This window comes from Callospermophilus lateralis, chromosome 12 (assembly GCF_048772815.1).
Source record: "Callospermophilus lateralis isolate mCalLat2 chromosome 12, mCalLat2.hap1, whole genome shotgun sequence".
In the NCBI taxonomy this organism is placed as follows: Eukaryota; Metazoa; Chordata; class Mammalia; order Rodentia; family Sciuridae; genus Callospermophilus; species Callospermophilus lateralis.
In genome coordinates this window covers 86,009,780-86,029,659 of record NC_135316.1, presented here as the reverse complement: position 1 = coordinate 86,029,659, position 19,880 = coordinate 86,009,780, and the positions used below count along the sequence as shown (strand labels likewise).

At 34.6% G+C, this 19,880-nt stretch overlaps 1 protein-coding gene across 3 annotated transcripts in view; it reads left to right on the top strand.

Moving 5' to 3' along the window:
• The window catches only part of Uspl1 (ubiquitin specific peptidase like 1), a 39,222-nt gene that overhangs the window by 2,928 nt on the left and 16,414 nt on the right, over positions 1 to 19,880 (top strand). The window contains exons 2-6 of one of the 3 annotated variants that reach the window (XM_076872493.1): positions 1,022 to 1,151; positions 1,659 to 1,787; positions 10,614 to 11,235; positions 15,870 to 15,980; positions 19,713 to 19,842. In XM_076872493.1, coding sequence (XP_076728608.1) covers positions 1,089 to 1,151; positions 1,659 to 1,787; positions 10,614 to 11,235; positions 15,870 to 15,980; positions 19,713 to 19,842 — 1,055 coding nt within the window. In that variant the 5' untranslated portion in view covers positions 1,022 to 1,088. Of the gene's footprint in view, positions 1 to 1,021; positions 1,188 to 1,658; positions 1,788 to 10,613; positions 11,236 to 15,869; positions 15,981 to 19,712; positions 19,843 to 19,880 lie in introns of all 3 variants that reach the window. The other 2 variants (XM_076872492.1, XM_076872494.1) reach the window with 2 other exon arrangements.

Genomic DNA, 19,880 nt, shown 5'->3' with positions numbered 1-19,880 from the left:
TTCTACAATATACAGGATAGCACCTACAATAAAGAATTAATCTGGTCCAAAAAGTGTGGTGCTGTAGTTAAAAGAAACCCTGTCTGTGGTTTAGGAATAGGAAATTGAGATTCACTGATACTTAATTTTTTTTTAATCTTTGAAATTATTCCTTGGCTTGAAGGTGTGTGAAATTTATACAGTTAGAACAGAATAGTATAACCAGTTTTCAAAGTGAATCTGTGAGCCACTGATTCCCAGAAGATGGTGGTTGTAGAATTGTAGTTTCTTAGACTTTGTAGCCAAGTGGTAATTTGCCTTACTTAAAAGTTTCTTATATCTGATTTCTCTATATTTTTAGCTGCTTTTAATAACTTTGCCTTATTTTGAGCTGGGTGTCATAATTTTTTACTGAATATAGTTCTGTTTCATGGGACTACATTCAACAAGCTTGTTGTAATTTGTACTATGGCAATGTTTATATTTTAGTTCTGGTACAGATTGTTTACAAATAACATGAATTTTGTATTTGTTGGTAATTTTTAAAAGGTAGCATTCTCAATTGGTGAGGTATTGGGGGTTGAAAACAGTAGGAATGTATGTGGTTCATTGGTTCTTTTTTCCCTGTCAAGTAATAACACAGTGAATCTGGGGGGTTTTAGAGACTTTCTCATTATAATGCTGGCTTATTTGTTTTAACTTGTGCATAGGCTCTTAAAAACTTAAATTTTCAAATTCTGGTGAATATAGGGTGCTTTAAATAGTGTCTACGTCTACAACAAATTTTGTTTAATTTGCTTACAAGTGAGTCTGCTAAGAAAATAAATCCTATTGCTGTTCTCTGCCCTCTCCTCACACATTTGCTTAATATATAAATAAATTTATATATGTTCAACTTCATGATCACAATTTTAGAATATGTTTATCCTAGAATATAGATCTCTCAACATATACTTAAAAATATGTATCTTTTGTAAAATATCATAGCTCTTTTTTAGAATAAGAATTTTTATTTAATTGTCTATTGACTTTTTTTTTCCAGGGTTCATTGAAAAATCCTTAGTGATATTGACATGTTTCAAGTGACATAAATTAGCCAATGACTCGGAATGATGGATTCTCCGAAGATTGGAAATGGTTTGCCAGTGATTGGACCAGGGGCTGATATAGGGGTATCTTCACTCCCCATGGTGGGGTATTTGGGAAAAGTTAGTGAACTTATTTTTTGGCTCAGTACAAAGTTGTTCTTTTTTTTTTCCCCCTTCTATTTTTGACACTTAAATTCAGTTTTAATTTTACCAATTAACTTCTAAAATGGTGTATCTTCCACGGAAATCTTACAGCAATGGCGAAAGATTATTTTAATGTGTTTACCTCTCTGTGTTTATTGATATATGAACAGACCTTATAGTTTATTATTCTTTGAAAATATGGAACATACATTTTTCCCTGGCAGTTGATGCTACTTTTTTTCTTCCTGCAAATAAAATGGATGCTGTTTTTAACACTTAAAGTTTAATTCTTATGATATTCTTTTTTCAGTAATAGTTAAATTTAAGACCTTATGCATTTCTTTTATTTGCCGTGTTTAATCTTGCCAGGACACTTCTAATTGAACTTTCTGTAATTTGATATGATTTAAAAATATTTTCATTTTAATTGCTTTATTTCTCTTTTAGAATTATAATTCAGCTAAAGCTACCTCAGATGGGTATTGCCCCGCTTGTAGAGAGAAGGGAAAAGTAAAAGCCTTAAAGACTTACCGAATTAGTTTTCAAGAATCTATCTCTTTGTGTGAGGATCTGCAGGTAAAGTATTAATCTAATATAGCACATAAGTTTTAGTCTTTTGATTTTTTTTTTCCTTCATTATTTATATTATTACTCAATTTGTTTTTGATACTGGGTATAGAACTCAGGAGTGTTTAAGTACTGAGCCACATTCCTGGCCCTTTTTAAATTTTTTATTTTGATATAATAGGGTATTGCTAAGTTGCAGAGACTGGCTTTGAACTTGGATCCTCTTGCCTTATCCTCCCAAGTTATAGGGACATAGGCATGCGCTATCATACCCGGTTTTGATTTGTATTTTTAGAATGTAGATTTTTTTAAAAAATTTATTTATTTTTTGTAGTTGTACATAATAACTTGGTTTTAATTGTTTATTTTTATGTGGTGCTGAGGATCGAACCTAGGCCTTGCATGTTCGAGGCGAGTGCTCTACCACTGAGCCATAACCCCAGCCCCTAGAATGTAGCTTTTTAACACATAGATAATCTGAGTTTCTAAATCTGTTTAGTTCTTTATGTCATTTTTCCATTTGGATTCCTTAGTTGTTGCATACGTTATTTTTTAACTTTGGTGGGGGGAGTTCTTGTTAGTTATTAGCATGTAGTAGTTATTCTCTTTGGTTTATGAACTTTTAGACTGGAAAAGTCATTACCTTCTAATTTACCTGGAAAAGTATTTTGGAAATCATTAGTCCCAAAACAGTATTATTCTATGTGCTAAATAGTTTGTACTTAAAAATTTTAAAAGGCTCTAAATATGTTTTAATTATAGTAATTGTATCCACCAGTGCAACATTTATATAGGAGCTTATTAATTCCGTAATATTCTACATTTTACTGTACTTGACACTTTATGTAACTTTTTTGTACATGTTTTAATTCTCAAAGCTTTGCAAGATAAGTATTCCCATTTTTTTAAGAAAAGATATTCAGGGTTGGAATGTGCCTCAGTGGTAGCACACTGTCTAGCATGAGTCAGTCTCTGGATTCCATTCCCAGCACTGTGCAAAACAAAACAAGCACCCTAGATTCAGAGGGTTTGGGGAATAGAAGATCTTTATAGAGTGCCAGAGCTGTGATTGGATTGTGGTTTTCTTAATTTCAGGTCTGTTGGCTAGGTGACGTGGCTCAGCTGGAGAGCACTCACCTGACATGTGTGAGGGCCCTGGGCTTAATCCACAGTACAGAAAGAAAGGAAAATGTAATGAGCTAATTTCAGACCTGTTTATTCCAGCTCAACTAGCAGTTCATCTGAATCATCTGGAATGTTATTAAAATATTTCTGGTTCTCACCTCTAGACACTGTTCATTAAAGTTGGCCCATATTTCTATAGTTTTATAATTTTTGAGAATGAATCTAATGAACAGCCCAGTTTGGGAATACAAGGCAACATCACACAGTTGGCAGTAGATATTTTGCTTGGTGTAATTTGAGGGAAAACAATCCCAGGCGTGTTTACAAATAGAAACAAATTTCCTTATGCATTTATTTAGCAAATGAGTGTCACTGAGTTGGCACTTTTTCCAATACAATGCTAGGATACAGGGATGAATAAAGCAACAACAAAAATTTTACCCTTGAGGAGATTATGTTCTAGATTTGGAAAGACAATAACAAGTGAAGTATGATTTTTTTATGTCAGATGATGAAAAGTGCTACTAAGAAACATAAAACTGGAGTGTTGGGAGGAGTTGTTCACAGTTTTAAAGAGTGGTGGGGAGAATGCTTCATTGAAAAAGTGGAATTTGAGCAAAGGTCTGAGGGGGTGGGGTGGAGAGTATTGAGCCATCCTAGGCACTAGGAGAAGCAAGCACTAGAAGGGCCATGAGAGAGGAGAGGTTTATGCTATTGCACTGAAACCAGCTGAGATGCATTTGAGTGAGAGGCAGAGTGATAGAAGATGAGTTAGAAAAATAATTGGGGATTGAACCATGTAGGGTCTTATAATCCATGATAAGCTCTTGACTTTTATTCTGGTTGAAGTGAGGAACTGTAGCAAGAATGTTGGCAGAAGAGTAACATATTCTGATTTATGTGTTAAAAGGATCGCTGTGACTGTTGGGTTGAAAAATAAATGTAATGGGCAAGAACTGAATCCAGGAGACTAGTTAGTTTTGTTCCCAGTTCTCACACAAAGCTTAAACCCCTGAGAGATCAGAATAATCAAGGTTGAGACTTATAACATCTGTGGTGTAAGTAATTGGAGCTGTATGTGGAGAGTTTGGGATTAGAGAAGAAGACTTGGTAATCCTGAGCATGTGGCTAACTGAATCATAAAGTTAGAAGAGTTCCCCTAGGAGTGGATAAAAGAGGTCTAAATAACAGCCCTGAACCACTCCAACATTAAGAAGTTGGGAAGATGAAATGGACCACAGTAGAGTCTGAGAAGTTTGTAGCAGTAAAACCAGGTAAGAGAGTGCATTGTGCAGGAAGTCCAGTGAAAAATTGAAGGGGGGAACGTGTTATTGTCAGATGTTGCTGAGAGCTTAGGGAAGAGGACAACCCAATTCATCTTTGACTAGAGTGACCTGGAGGTCCTTGGACACCTCAGGAAGAATAGATTGGGTGAAGCAGTGGTGATAAAAGCCTGAGTGGAGCGGACAGAAGGAGAAGCATAGATGTGAAAGAATTTTTTAAAATTTTAAGTAGAAAAAGTTTTTAAGTATTCTGGGAAAAAGACCAGCATACTAGTTGTATTCATTGAGGGACAGTTTGGGAAAATAGCTAGAGGCAAATCCCTGGAGCAGGAGGTAGACTTTGTTGCCCACAGTGAGAGGTAATGATTGTAGGAGCTTTTCACGGGCTCATTCTTAATAACAGGCTGTATTCAGAGTGTTTGCTAGTTAACTTGAAGTTGTGGAATTGTGACCATTGGAAAGAGAAAATCTTATTGATTTTAGATGAAAGTGCTTTTGCCCTCCTGGAACAATACATAAGTGATATTCAGTAGAGCTCTTTAACCAAGGAGAATAACAATAGAGCAGTTCCTGTCTTCAGGAAGTAGGTTTTAGCTATTAAGATTGGATATGTTATTTGCACTTTTAGTATTTTAAGCATTCTTTTTTAGGTGATAAGGAGAAAATATATGGTCAAGAATTTTAAGTATATACAGTGCAGATGTTTAAAAAAAAAAAAAAAAACTGGAGTTGAGCCAGGCATGTGGGTGCATGCCTATATAAACCTAGCAGCTTGGGAGGTGAGGCAGGAGGATCATAGGTTCAAGGCCAACTTCAGCAACTAAATAAGAACCTGTCTCAAAATAAAAAGATCTAGGGGTGTAGCTCAGTGATTGAGCACCCCTGGGTACAACTTTTAGTAACTCTTTTTCTCTCACACAGAACCGGAGTAGTTTATTGATCTAATTTAATTTTTTTGTTTTTTACCTAATCAACAATATGAGCCTAGTGTACTTTGTGAAGTAGATTGGTTTACAGCAGGGGTCAGCAAACTCTTTTTGTATGATAGAAAGCTAGAGTGAGTTTCCTGTTTTAAAATGGTTGGGGAAAATCAAAATCAAAAGAAATCTCTTTGATAACACATGAAAATCATGAAATTCAAATTTCATGTGTATAAATAGTTTTATTGGAATATAGCTATGCTCAGTCATTTTTATAACATCTGTGGCTGCTTTTGCACTATAATAGCAGAATTGAATATTTTTGACAGAGACTGTGTAGCTCACAAAGCATAAAATGTTTATTTTTTAGTCTTTTATAGATAAAGTTTGCTGGTCCATAGTCCATAAGACCCCTGAATTGCATTAACAATATGTAGAGTTCTACAAAACTTGGAGCCCGCCGAGCATTTTGCATGTATTGCATGGTGCAATATTTGCTCTAAATTGGAAGAAGCATGTGGGAACCCCTTTTAATTGCTTATTTATGTATTTATTTTTTAGTTGTGAGTGGACACAATACCTTTGTTTTATTTTTATGTGGTGCTGAGGTTTGAACCCAATGCCTCACGCATGCTAGGCAAGTGCTCTACCTCTGAACCACAACGCCAGCCCAGTTGCTTATTTATGTTAAAATGTTTCTTAATTTGAAAAAATATTAATATTCTAAACTAATTTAGAATTAATACCAAATTGGAACTTTTCAAGTATTTTTAAAATGTTTTAACTTTTCTTTCTTTTTTTTTTGAGTAGTTCATTATTTTGGAGGATTTTATTATTCAGTCCTTTTTTTTTTTTTCCAAAAGAAAAAGATTTATAATGAAAAGGATTTTGCATACTTTGTTTTTCTTTCTTTCTTTCTTTCTTTCTTTCTTTCTTTCTTTTTTTTTTTTTTTTTGAGATCTTGCTTTTAGGCAAGCCTTGAATTTGTGATTTTCCTGCTTCAGCCTCCTAAGTAGCTGAGATTACAGATGTGTGCCACTTTGTTCAGCTATAAAGAGATTTTTAAATAGTGTTAAATCATCAAAGAAAATACTTGTTCATATGTGAAATGGGCATAAGTAGCTGGGAATGGTTGCAGACACCTGTAATCCTGTCCACTTGGGAGACCCAGACAGGAGGATAATAAGTTTGAGACCACTTGAGCAATTTATCAAGCCCTTAAGCAATGTAGACCCTGTCTCAAAACAAAAAGGGCAGGCACAGTGGTACACATGTTTAATCTCAGCAATTAGGGAGGCTAAGGCAGGAGGATTACAAGTTGGAGGCCAGCCAGTCTCAGCAAGTAAGTGAGGACCTAAGCAACTTAGGGAGACCCTGTTCTGTCTCAAAATAAAAAATAAAAAGGACTGGGATGTAGCTCAGTGATTAAGTGCCCCTGGGTTCAGTTCCCAGTACCTAAAAAATAGAAAATAGTCCCAGTGACACCAAAAAAAAAAAAAAAAAGAAAAGAAAGAAAGAAAAAAGAAGGAAAGGGCATGAAATATTTATAAATTATTTTTATAATTTCTTTGGCTGCAGCTTAATTAATTTCCAAATAAAATGGTAGCTGGTGATGTAGCTCAGGATAAAGCACTTGTCTAGCATGTGAAAAGCTCTAGGATTGATCCCTTGCACTGCACATAAAGACAGCAACAATAGGGGCTGGGGTTGTGGCTCAGAGGTAGAGCACTCGCCTAGCACATGGGAGGCCCTGGGTTTGATCCTCATCATCATATAAAAATAAATAAATAAAGGTATTGTGTCCAACTACAACTAAAAAAAAAAAAAAGCGACAACAACAACAAAACCAACAACAACAAAACAAAACATGTTTTTTCTTATTACTGTCTTTCAGGAATAAAAATAGGAAATTACTTAAGCTGCTCCAAAAAAAAAAAAAATCATTGAGAAACAGCATTAGGTTTAAGTTAAAAAGCTTTATTCTAGTTGTTACATTTACATTTTAAATAAAATGCTAACTAATGTCAGATGCAAAGAGATAATATAAAAGTATTAATTTATAAAAGGGAAAACTTATGGTAAAAACAAATTATAATTTTGGTTGCCCTAGTGATGGGAGTAGAGATTATAGGAAAAAAAGTCTGTGAAAACATTTGTAAAGCAAGTGTGGAAACCATCCAGGCCACTAAGTTTTGTAGCCCAAGACCCTCATAGTTTATTATTTTTCATTAAAAATAGGGATACAAGCAGTATGTATATACACCAAGATCTTGACTGCTTGAGATTGGTGAAGGACTTTTGTTTTGGTATTTGGGTAGTTTTTTAAAAAAATTATTTTGTTTCTGTTTTTTAAAATTGTGACAGAAAATTATAGAATCTAACATCTTAGCCATTTTTAAGTGTATAGTTCAGGAGTACTATGTGTACTCACATGGTCATGCAGTATATCTCTAGAACTTTCTTTAGCTTGCACAACTGAATTGTACACAGATACCCTAGTTACCCTTCACTCTAGCTCTTGGCAGCCACTGATCTATTTCAATAAATCTTATTACTCTTTTTTTTTTAAATTTTTATTATTGGTTGTTCAAAACATTACATAGTTCTTGACATATCATATTTCATACATCTTATTACTCTTAAGTACTTCATATAAATAGAATCATTACAGTATATGGGTTTTTTGTGGCTGATTAATTTCACTTAATATGATGTCATTAAAGTTCATCTGTGTTGTAGCATGTGACATGTGGTTTCCTTTTTTTTTTTTTAAGGCTGAATAGTATTCTATTGAATGGATAATACCCCATTTTCTTTATCAGTTCATATATGTCATCACACATTTGGGTTGTTTTCCTACCTTTGGATATTGTGAATAAGTGCTACAGTGAACATGGGTGTGCAAACATCTCTTTGAGATCCTGCTTTCAATATTTTTTAATGTAATCTTTTATGACTCTGAAAATGCAATTATTGCTATTGATTTTTGTTTTAGTTTGTGTGTGATACTGGGGATCGCACCCAGAAGTGCTCTCCCACTGAACTACATCCCTGCCCTTTTTATTTTTTATTTTGAGAGAGGGTCTAAGTTACCCAGGCTGTCCTCAAATTTGTAATCCTCCTGTCAACAGTGTTCCAGGTTGCTGGGATTACAGATGTATGCCACCACATCTGGCATTGTTATTGATTTTAAAGTGTTTTTGGTTTCCTGGCATAGGGTAGGGTTTGAGAAATCTCAAGATATAAAATTGTTAGTCAAGTTAGTATTCCTTCATCCCTACCCTGATCCCCAAGTTTTGTGGATTGAATCCAGGGCATCCACTTTCTAGGCAAGTGCTTCCCCACTAAGCTATATCCCTAGCCCATCCTTTTTTATTAAACTGTGTCGCTAATTCATCCCAGTTGGTTTTGAACTTGTGATCTTCCTACCTTGGCCTCCAGAGTTAGCTGGGGTTGCAGGCCTATGCAAATGTAGGATTTTAAATATAGTATTCACTGTATAGAAGAAGCTGGATGAGGGATTTCAGTGCATTTCACTTATCTGTTGCTATGAAGTGAATTACCTCAAAATTAAATAATTGCATGGCTTTATTTTCATGATTCTGTGGGTTCTCTAGGCAGTTCTTATCCTTGTATGTACAATATCTGCTGTGATGAGTGAAAATGCTTGCATGTCTGACTGTAAGTGTTGTTTGGGAGCTCAGCTTAGGGAGCCAGCTGGGAATCTCAGTTCTTTTTCTTGAGACTAATTGGGCTTCTTACTGCATGATAGCTGGGACTAAAGAAGGGCCTCCAAGAATACAAGAATGGGCCAGTGCTTATCAGACCTTCATGTGAATCTTGTGTCCAAATGTCCCATCAAAGGTAGTAAATGCCTAAGCCCAGTCTGTGTAGAGGACTTGACAATATGAGGACATCAGTTACCAGAAGGTATGGTTCTTCAGTTCACTGAAGGCCACCGAAGTGTAGCGGTCTACCAAACTTGTATAGAAAAAGGCATGTTTTGTTTATTTATTCATTCAATTTTTTTATCATAGAAATAATTTTATTATGTCAGAGTTGTGACAGATTGAACATCATTAAATAACATCCATCCAAAATATATATTTATTTTTAATTTTGATTTGTTGTATATGACAACAATGCATTATAATTCATATTACAAATATAGAGCACAATTTTTTATATCTGGTTGTACACAAAGTAAAGTAGATTCACATCTTTCATGTTTTCTTACATAGGGTAATAATGACCATCAAATTCCACCATCTTTCCTACCCCTATACCCCTTCCCTTCTACTCCCTCCCCTTTTCCCCTTTGCCCTATCTAGAGTTCATTTAATCCTCCCTATACCTGCCCCACAGCATATGATGAATCAGCATCCTTAAATCAGAAATCATTTGGCATTTGGTTTTTTGGGATTGGCTAATTTCACTTAGCATTATATTCTCCAGCTTCATCCATTTACCTGCAAATGCCTTGATTTGTACTCTCTTAATGCTGAATAATATTCCGTTGTGTATACCACATTTTCTTTATCCATTCATTTACAAAACGGCATTAGGTTGATTCCACAATTTAGATATTGTGAATTGTGCTGCTGTAAACATTGATGTGGCTGTATCCCTGTAGTATGCTATTTATTCATTTAATTTTTTAAATTACTTTTTCTCAGTGCTAGGGATTGAATTAGCCTTTTGCATACTATACTAGGCAAGTGCTTTATCACTGAACTACAGTATCTCTTTCCAAAAGATATATTTTAAATGAGGGCATTTAGTGTATAGGTTCTTGAATTTATCTTATAGAATGTTTTGGTGGTCTTGAAAATTAAGAAAAATTCACTGATTAATGATGTATTTACATTTTGGAATTTGGTTGAAATTGTGTTAATGCCCAGTTAGATTTGATGAGTCGTTAAAATTGAGCAATTTTTCTCTCAACCCATTAGATATGAACTAAAATAGCATGTTTTTAGATTTATACTCAGTGTTAAAATATAGGAAACACAGAAATTAATCCATGCAGTTTTTTAACTTTGAAAATACTTTTCCAAGTTAGGTGTGGTGGTACATGTCTGCAAGACCCTGTCTCAAAAAGGGCTGGAGATATGATTCAGTGGTAGAGTACTAATGGGTGGTGGTTCAGTCCCAGTCCCACCACCACCAAAAAAAAAAAAAGAAACATATTTTTCCAATTTTTAAAATGTTACACTGTTTGTTCCAAAAGAGTAGTGGTCCTCAGTCTTCTTTACAATGTTGAAATTTTTTAATATTCTTGAAATTAGATTTTTTTATTAACATAAAAATATGTTTTCTTTGTTATCTTACCCTAGTTATAACTCAGATTAAACCTTAGATTTAATTCATTAGGAAAATTTTTTCTTTGGGGGGGGTCCACATTTTGATTAAATATGTTTTTCATAGTGTAGAAACTAGAAACTGTAAAGTAAAACTTTTACTTATTTGAATTTTTGAAATTGTATGATTTTATTTTTCTTTTCTAGTGCATCTATCCTTTGGGCTCTAAATCACTTAATAATTTAATTTCTCCTGATTTGGAAGATTGTCACATTCCAAATAAGCCTCAAAAAAGAAAGATCTTAGAAACCAGCTGTAATGATTCACCTTTTTTAGCAAATTCCAAAAAGACTAGAAATCATCTTGTTACTGATGGAGAACAAGTTTTGAACCGCAAATATGATGAAATCTTGTCAAACTTACCCAATAGTAGCAGTCAACAGAATTCAGTTAGAACTGCTCATTCCTTGGATCATAATGAGACCTTGGACGCTGATAATGTTGATATGGCTGAAGAAGATCCTATTACTGTTGATGTCTCTGAAACTGGGGAAATTTCCCCTCAGAATGAAGGATATACATCTGAACTGGAAATGCCATTGGAGATCAAATGTTCGTCATTTCTCCAGACTCTCTGTGTCCAGTGGAAAAATACTAATGCTCTCTGTTGGTTAGACTGTCTCTTGTCAGCTTTGGTACACTTGGAAGAGTTAAAGAACACTGTGACTAAATTGTGTTCTAAGGAAGAATCTGTGTTTTGGAGGTTGTTTGAAAAATATGATCAAGCAAGTAAGCTTCTGTATAACAATCATTTGGATGGAGTTAAAGGTTGGTAGTAATACATTATTTCTCCTTGATTTTTAAAGATGTTATTGAGTGTTGTCTCAAAGCATGTGGAAAAGATGCCATCAGTAGGGTTTTGTACTGTATAAAGACCTAGGAGAGCAGGAAACTCAAAGATAGTGTCATGAAGATGAGATAACACCGGCTACAGCATCATGAGTGCCACAAAGGTCATCTTTCAAAAACTAATTATGAGGGGGAAAGAAGCAGTGGTTGTCAGGGTAGTAGTCGTCATCATAGTCCATCAAAGTAAAATAACTTTTAAGTTTTTAAACTACTGAAAGATAGAATAAAGGAGCAAGTAAAAATCACCTGTAATCCTACAGCCCTCCAAAATCTTTACAGGGAGGGATATATATATTTTTTTAATTTTCTACAAGTTGATAGGATACTCAGAAACCTACTTTTCAACCCAAGAAGAATTAAAACATTGTTTTATACTCAATCTACCTATGTGTTCCTCCCATCCTGCCCTTCATTTCCCCCAAAGGTAATCATTATCCTGAATTGTGTTTTGTCACTACTACTTAATAATTTTTCTTAAAATTGCCAAATTTAGTTTATTTTGAATGTTTTAAAAAAGATATGGTGTGTCCTCTGGAACCTTTTTTTAAGGGTTTAAGAAGCTGCCTGGATTTGCAGTTTGTTGATTTTCATTGATGTATGGTATTTTTCATTTTGGAAATATATCAATGTACTCTTCCCTCAATATTTGTGGAGAATCGATTCTAGGACCTCCTACAGATTACAAAATCCAAGGATGCTAATTCCCTTATTTAAAATGGTTTAATTTTTACATAGAACCCATGCACATCTTCCCATATACTTGAAATCATGTTTAGATTACTTAATATTGCTTAATATAACAAATGTGATGCAAACAGTGGCTGTACTATGTTGTTTAGGGAATAATGGCAAGGGAACAAGAGGCTGTACATGTACAGTCAGTACAGATGCAATCTCCCCCCCCCCCCCCCCCCCGCAAATATTTTCAGTCCATGGTTGGTTGAGTCTGAAGGTACTAAGGACCAGCTGTGATTTGCTTACTTGTCAGTGGACAGTGGGTTCTTGTTTTGCCATTATAAATACTGTTGTTGTGACCATTTTGGATAATTTTCCAGGAGTATAGATAGTAGGAGAGTTTCTCTTGCATATTCCATAGGAATGCATTTACCATATCTGAGTCCAGACATTCAGATAATGGTAGTTGTTTTCCAAAGTAGTTGTATCAGTCAGGAACTCCCAATAGCAATTTATAAGACATCTTCTCTTAGTGATTTTCACACTGAGATTTTTGCTATTTGAGTGTCATGAAGTGGTCTGTGGTCTTGGTTTGCATTTCCAGATTTCAGGAACTTGGTCTGACCCTTCATGTGTACATTGACCATATATGTTCACTCTTCTGTGAAGTGTTTAATAGTGTCTTATCCCTATTTGTTCTGTTGGTCCTTGTGTTCTTACTGATTTGTATGAATTTTTGAATATCCTTGTTGCTATTTTTATGTTAGATATTTGTTGCTGAATCTTCTCTCAGATGCATCTTTTTTTCTACTTTTTTTTCTTTGGTACAGGGGATTGAACTCAGGGACACTTGACCACTGAGCCACATCCCCAGCCCTATTTTGTATTTTATTTAGAGACAGGGTCTCAGTGAGTTGCTTAGCATCTCATTTTTGCTGAGGCTGGCTTTGAACTCGCAATCCTCCTACATCAGCCTCCCGAGCCACTGGTGTGCACCACCACGCACGGCTTGTTTTTCCACTTTTTAAAAGCTGTCTTGATATACAGGAAAGTATTCAGCTTTTCTTTTGGAGTTAGTGTTGTGGCAAAGAAGCCTTTCTTTTCCTGAGAACAGGAAGTTGGACATTGATCAGTGTTGTCACTGAAAAAATCATAAAGTTTGGTTTCGACAGTGAAATTATTAATTCAGCAGAAGTTAGTATTTGTGTATGGTATGGAGTAAAGATCCATTTTTCTCTCATTTGTGTAGCCTGTTTTTCTAGCTTTCCTCCTTTTGTCAGTTGATCCTGCCATACCATGTTTGTCTTATGTATATGCAACTGTTTCTTAACTCCCAGTTTTGTCTATCTGTCCCTGTACCCACACTGTTTTGACTTTTAAAGTCTTGCTGTCTGGAAGGACAAGATCTTCATTTTTATTGAACTTCTTTTGAAGTGTCTTGGTATATTTTTTTCCTGATCTTATTTATGCATGTATTTTCTTTGACAGATTTAACATCATACCATGCTTTCTTCACTTGACATTGTAGGTATTTTCATATTCATTAATATATTAAAAAATGTGACTTTGGTTGTGCAGTCCTTTGTATGGATCCTGTACATTGCTTTCTGACTGTGGACCATTTAGGTTGCTTACTGTTTTTTGCTATTTCAGATTCACATTATGACAAATATGTATATATTCTTTTGAATGCATTGCTCATTGATGTCAAGAGGGATGTTAAAATATGAATATTACGGTTCTTATTCCAGAAGAGTTATACTAATATAGTTCTATTTTCATTATGTGGAAGAAAATATCTCAGTACTCTAGCCATCTTTGGCTTTGAGCTAGACGGCACATGCCTGTGATAGTAGCCACTCTAGAGCTAAGACAAGAGGATCCCAAGTTTGAGACCAGCCTGGGCAATTTACTGAAACCCCCAGTCTCAAAATAAAATCTAAGGGCTGGGGATGTAGTTCATGGTAGACTATTTGCCTAGTATGTGGAAGGCTCTGGGTTTAATCCCAAGGTTAAAAAAAAAATTATGATGTTGTAAAGAGTATTTTTGTTTCGATTCAAGTTTCCCTGAAACTAAATTTTTTCATGCATCATTCATTTGCAATTTTTTTTTTTGCAATTTTTAAAATTTAAAAAAAAATTTTTACTCCTAGAACTAGGCATAAAACTAGGACCCTCACAGTTGCTAAGCAAGTGCTCGACCACTGTACTACATACCAACCCTTCTGAAATTTTTTTTGCGGTCCTCTGCCTCATCCTCTTGAGTAGCTGGGATTATAGGTGTGTACCATCCTGCCCAGCTTTCATAAGCATTTTTGCCTTTGGCTTTTTCTTCTATTTCTGTTTTATGTAATTACAGAAGTCTCAGAGTCTTCTCCACATGCTTTGAGACAGTTGTTCAGTCAATTATTGCTGAAAAGCAATAATTAAATACCAGAATTAATTTCATATTTGTTATACTCTATAGAATAACTGTATTTTCACAATCTGTATGTTAATTATATTCGACTTCTTTTTTTTGCATTATAAATTTTCTTTTTTGCCATCATCAAATAACTAAAAATTTGGGTTAATGCTTACTTTTTTTATTAAGGACAATCGAGATATTTTCATTAGTGAAACACTTAAGCAGAGAGTGGTCAAGCTGTATGTATCATTTGTAAGAGTTTCAAGAGAAGATCCATTTGTTGCTTAAGAGTAACCAGAGTCTCAGATGTATATGGAGGCTTATATTCAAAATAATTTATTAATCTTGGCTAGTTTCTTGTCACAGTAATTCCATTTTGAGGACTTTAACCCTAAAGAGATCAAAAATATGGATATATATGTACCAAAGATGTTATTACTATAAATTTATGATATTGAAAAAAGAAATGTCCAGCATTAGGGGAATGATTGTTGGTTACAGTGGGTGCAGCTAGCCCACTGTGTTTTTTTTTTTTTTAATTAGTTCTAATTAGTTATACATGACAGTAGAATGCATTTTTGTCACATTTTTCACAAATGAAGCACAACTTCTCCTTCCTCTGGCTAAACATGGTGTTGAGTCTCCCTGTGCTTAATGAAGCAAATTTGTATGAACAAAGGAGGATGTGGAATTGCATAAAAACTGTAATGCTATTGAGGACCCTCTCTACCTGCCCCAAAAGGAGGATTTGGAAGAAGGGAAATATGCTAGATATCAGGAAAATAATCATAACTTAATCATTAAGACTTAGGTAGGTTCAAGAAAAGTTATACAAAGTGGAGTAAATGATTAGAAGTTGTGTCTAGTGTAAGTAATAATTGCATATAAAGAGAGCTTCAGCTGTTTCAGAGATAGACAAAAATATCTTAAAGGTTAAATATTCTTAATCCAAAAATCTGAATCTAAAATGCCCTCAAACTGAAACTTTTGAGTACCAACATGATGCCAAAGTAGGAACATTTCATACCTGACCTCATGTGACAGGTCATAGTCAAAACACAATATTTTAGAATTAACTTCAGGCTCTGTGTAAAAATAAATGAATTTCATGGTTAGATTTAGCTCTTCTCCCCAAAATGTATATGCATATATTCCAAAATCTTAAAACAAAAAATTCAACCTGAAATGTGAAACACTAATGATCCCAACCTATGTTTTACTAGACCTCTGATTATTTGGGTGGGTGATATATTTATTCAGGTAGTAAATGCTAATGATACTGTGCTGATAACAAATAAAAAGGGAATTATATATTATACTGTAGAGAAGGAAGGATTGAAATTTTATATTTGCCTTTTTTCTGTTTGCACAAATTAATAAACTTCCATTTTATTAATGTCTTAAATTTTATGTAGAAAGATATACATTGATGAGAAATTTTTTGATGATAATGTTCTAAATGTATTTCTAGATGGAGAGTATAAAATTACTTCAAAAATATTCACAGAGATAGAGACCTGTCTGAATGAAGTCAGAGGCGAAATTTTTACTGAACTGCAGCCCCAGCTTAGATGCACATTGGGTAAGTAATTGATGTACCTTAACTCATCTATCATAGAAATGTGTACATCATAAGGAGGTATAATATTGGTTTAGTACTTTGGATGTTCGGATTCTTTGGGAGCAGGAATCTGGCTAGTTTATCTTATAAGTCTACCACTGATTGAATCTTTGGTGTGTACAGCTGTTTAGATAAATCTGCAGGTTGGTGTTCTACCTTTTGAGAGTGGATGCAGTGCTCAGAGCCAGGTGAATATTTAGAGGGCACACCCTTGGTTGCTTCTCCAGTTCTTACCCCAATAGGCTAATTCAAGATTTTCAAACTTGACTGTGCATTATGGAATATGTAGGGAATTTAAAAGTAAATACCAGTGCTGGGGCTCATATATGTGGGTAGGGTTAAGAATCAGATCTAAACCAGTCTAGTAATTCTTCTCTTACCAGTGGATTCTAAGAATGGACATGTGGTACAGTGTTGGCCAGTGGGATAGTAGGAGAACTATGCTGAAGACCTTTCAGGAAAGCTTTTTCATCTTTAAAAAGGGTATAAGAGTGGAACTTGCTTTGTCCTCTGTTAATTGATTTTTGGCCTTGTGGGAGCAGAGTGAAGCAAGGAAACCAGAGTCTCCATCCAGATCTTTCTACATGCCTTTAGTATTACAAGAAGGAGCCACTGGTGTTTGGTGTTTTGTTTTGTTTTGTTTTTTTTGCGAGGAGTGCCTTTTTATTTCCCTTTTTATTTTTGTGTATTAACTCTTCCATTAATAATGTATGGTGCTTTGTATTAGTATTTACCTATACTTAATTATGCAAAATATCGGTGCCTTCTATTTTTTCCTCTCAGTGAATGGCATTTATTTCATCAGGCCTAGAGAAGGTATCTAGAAGCAATGTCTTTTGTCCATACCTGACAACTTTTGACCTACTTGTTTGTCTCACAGTCTACCCCCTAGTTTTCTTTAATTTTTCATGGACTTTTACATATGAGTTTGCCTTCCACTTAAAATACACAGGTTTTCTATATGCCAGTCTCTGGCATAACCTCCTTTTGGTTTAAAGAACGGTTCTCATTTATCATCAGGTGGGATCTCCAGTGGGATAGATCTATCACCCTAAAACTTCACCAGGCTCCTTTGTAATCCACCCTATTCCTCACAAAGAAGTTTTGCATGAATACCTATTTCAAACGAGCCTTTTCCAAAGCATCTCTGAATACAAATTGAGGGGCTCCGCATCCCATCTCCCCACAAAGGGTAACCTGAGGTGTGACTAAAAGAGGTGTTTCTGCCCTAATCAGAATCACCACCCTTCTTATCACTGATAATTGTATTTGAAGCAAATTGCATTTCTTGTGCCCCCTTGGCCTTGGGGGTTTTCTATGAAGAAAAAAAAAATTAAATATTATTGTGTGCAATCATGATAACTGAGCAGGTGTAGCTTTTCTAGAATGGTAAAGTCCTCTCTTATTTATACTCTACCTACTCAGTAGTGGTAGGTGCTACATTAAAACTTAAAACCTTACTAATGAAACCTAATCTGCTTCAGAGAGCACTTTAAAATCTTGCCATCTGTGTCTTGTCATTCCAAATATTAGCATTTATTTCAAAGTAATAAAGACAAGTAGAATCTGTACTGACCCTGAATGTTGGTTAACTTTTTCCAGATCAGCTCCTTTATCATCCTAATTGTTGTTTTAAAAGAACACATTGTATACTGTTCTCTTTGCTTTCCCTCCCTGAAGTTTAAGAAATATAATGTTGCAAATACAACTGTAGTCCCCTTTGTATACTTCCCCAGTTCTTCCTTATCTCTGCACAAAGATAACTTTCTTTAATTCGGTGTTTTCCCCCTCCAGTGTCCATTTCTTCATCATCACTTTTAAAATTCTTTTTTAAAAAGTAGAAGCTACTATTGTTAAAGTTTCTGCTTATTTATGTCAGTGTAAAGAGTAATTTTGATTCCTGATACAGGAGGACCATTGGGTCTCTACTTCACAGCATAGTTGGAAAGAAACTTCAGCATATTTAAAGACCAAAGTGTAAAAAATCAGGGTTCTAAAACTTTGGACAGAAATAAATAAATATATATATATTTATTACTTCAGAGAGGGGAAAAATTATAAAATCATAAATAAGATGGGAGGGGGGCGTGGCCTGCTATTATCAATGAGCAATTAACAAGAAAACTCGAATAGCTGTACAGAAAGAGTCATTGAAAGGATTGCATCTTGGCAAGTGTGGAGGTATTTTAGGGACATATGGAAACTAGGTTAAGAGTTGGGTTGAGGAACTGGTGTTTGATTCTAGAGAAAAAGACACCACTTAACTAATTTAGGCAGAAAGTTATAAGATTTAAGCTGAGGTTTTGGTATTATATATTCTGTAGTAAAATTTGTAATCTGAGGAAAAATAAAAATCAACTTAGGGGCTATTTAAGTTATCTCAAATGATCTGCCATCATGTAACTAATTAACAGTTTTGAGCTCTTTTATGATGTTTTGATTCACTGATAATTTTATTTTAAATTTGAGGATTTTATGTTGTCATGAAGTATAAATGGTTTGCTTTTTCAGTAATACTTAGTTTTGATAAGGTAAGCATTTAAAGCTTGATAACTTCTTACAGACTTTTACTGTTCTCAAGTTTGCATTTCTCAAGGTGTTACATTTTTCATTTCTAGGAGATTTATTTGTATTTCTACTTACAAAAATATTTTGTTTTGATTTTATATGTTTTTGTACAAAAATAGCAGTGGAACTATTACAAAGATGACTATTAAAATAGCTTTTGTACCTACTGATATTTATAGAACATGCTCACGTAATAGCACTTACCCTCTGCCTTGTGGCCCTGCCAAGGTGACTGTTCCTGGCCATGTTCTAGACAGCTATAGTCGCAGGCTTGGGGGAGAACTAGATGGTGAAAGAGGGCTCTTTTGGGGAGGGAGGGAGGGCCATCTAAGCTCCCTGAGGAAGGAAAACAAGTGGTACATGAATGTGAGAACAGTGTGAGTCTTCCTGTTAACTGACTTGCTGATCTCAAAGCTGGAAGCTAGCATTGACTAGTTTTTGTCTTTTTATTTTTTATTTTTATTTTTGTAGATGGACAGAATGCCTTTATTTATTTTTATGTGGTGCTGAGGATCAAACCCACACCTAGACAAGCACTATGCCACTGAGCTGCAGCCCCAGCCCCTAGTTTTTGTCTTAATGACAACAAAATTCAGATCTCTAGTCTTAACGTTACTGGAGTTTAAGGAAAGGACTTGAATAAAAGATTGGAAAGAATGGTAAATGAAGAGTAGGGAGAATTGAGTCTCATCATTTAGCCCTTGTGTGTGGGTCCTCTTATGTAGAAAAAGAGGGTCAGAATAGAAATGGTGTTTTAGTGATTTTTGTCAAATTCATATATTATTCTGTACTATCTTCACCAGTTAAATTTTAATTGTTTTTTTTTTCATGAGAAATAATAGAAAGATGTGAGAAGACAGTATGGATCTTTTGTTTTTGTCTCAAGTTTTCATAAATGTTACCACCAAGAAAAACAAAAACAACTGAGGTGATAATTAAATTTGTGCTGGGCATTTTTTAGGAAAAAAAAATGGTTTTAAAACTCCCCTCCAACTATCAGACTGTATACATGTATATTCATACTATAAATGCAGTGAGAAAAGATAACAGTTCATTATTTGAGTTTGCTTTTTGCAGTTTTAAAGTAAGAGTAATATATATATATATTTTTATTGTTCTTGAAAGGTGATATGGAAAGCCCTGTGTTCGCATTTCCCTTGCTCTTAAAAATAGAACCCCACATTGAAAAGCTCTTCACATATTCTTTTTCTTGGGACTTTGAATGTTCACAGTGTGGGCACCGGTATCAAAACAGGTTAGTTTTTTTTTTTTTTTCTTCCTTAAATGAATTCA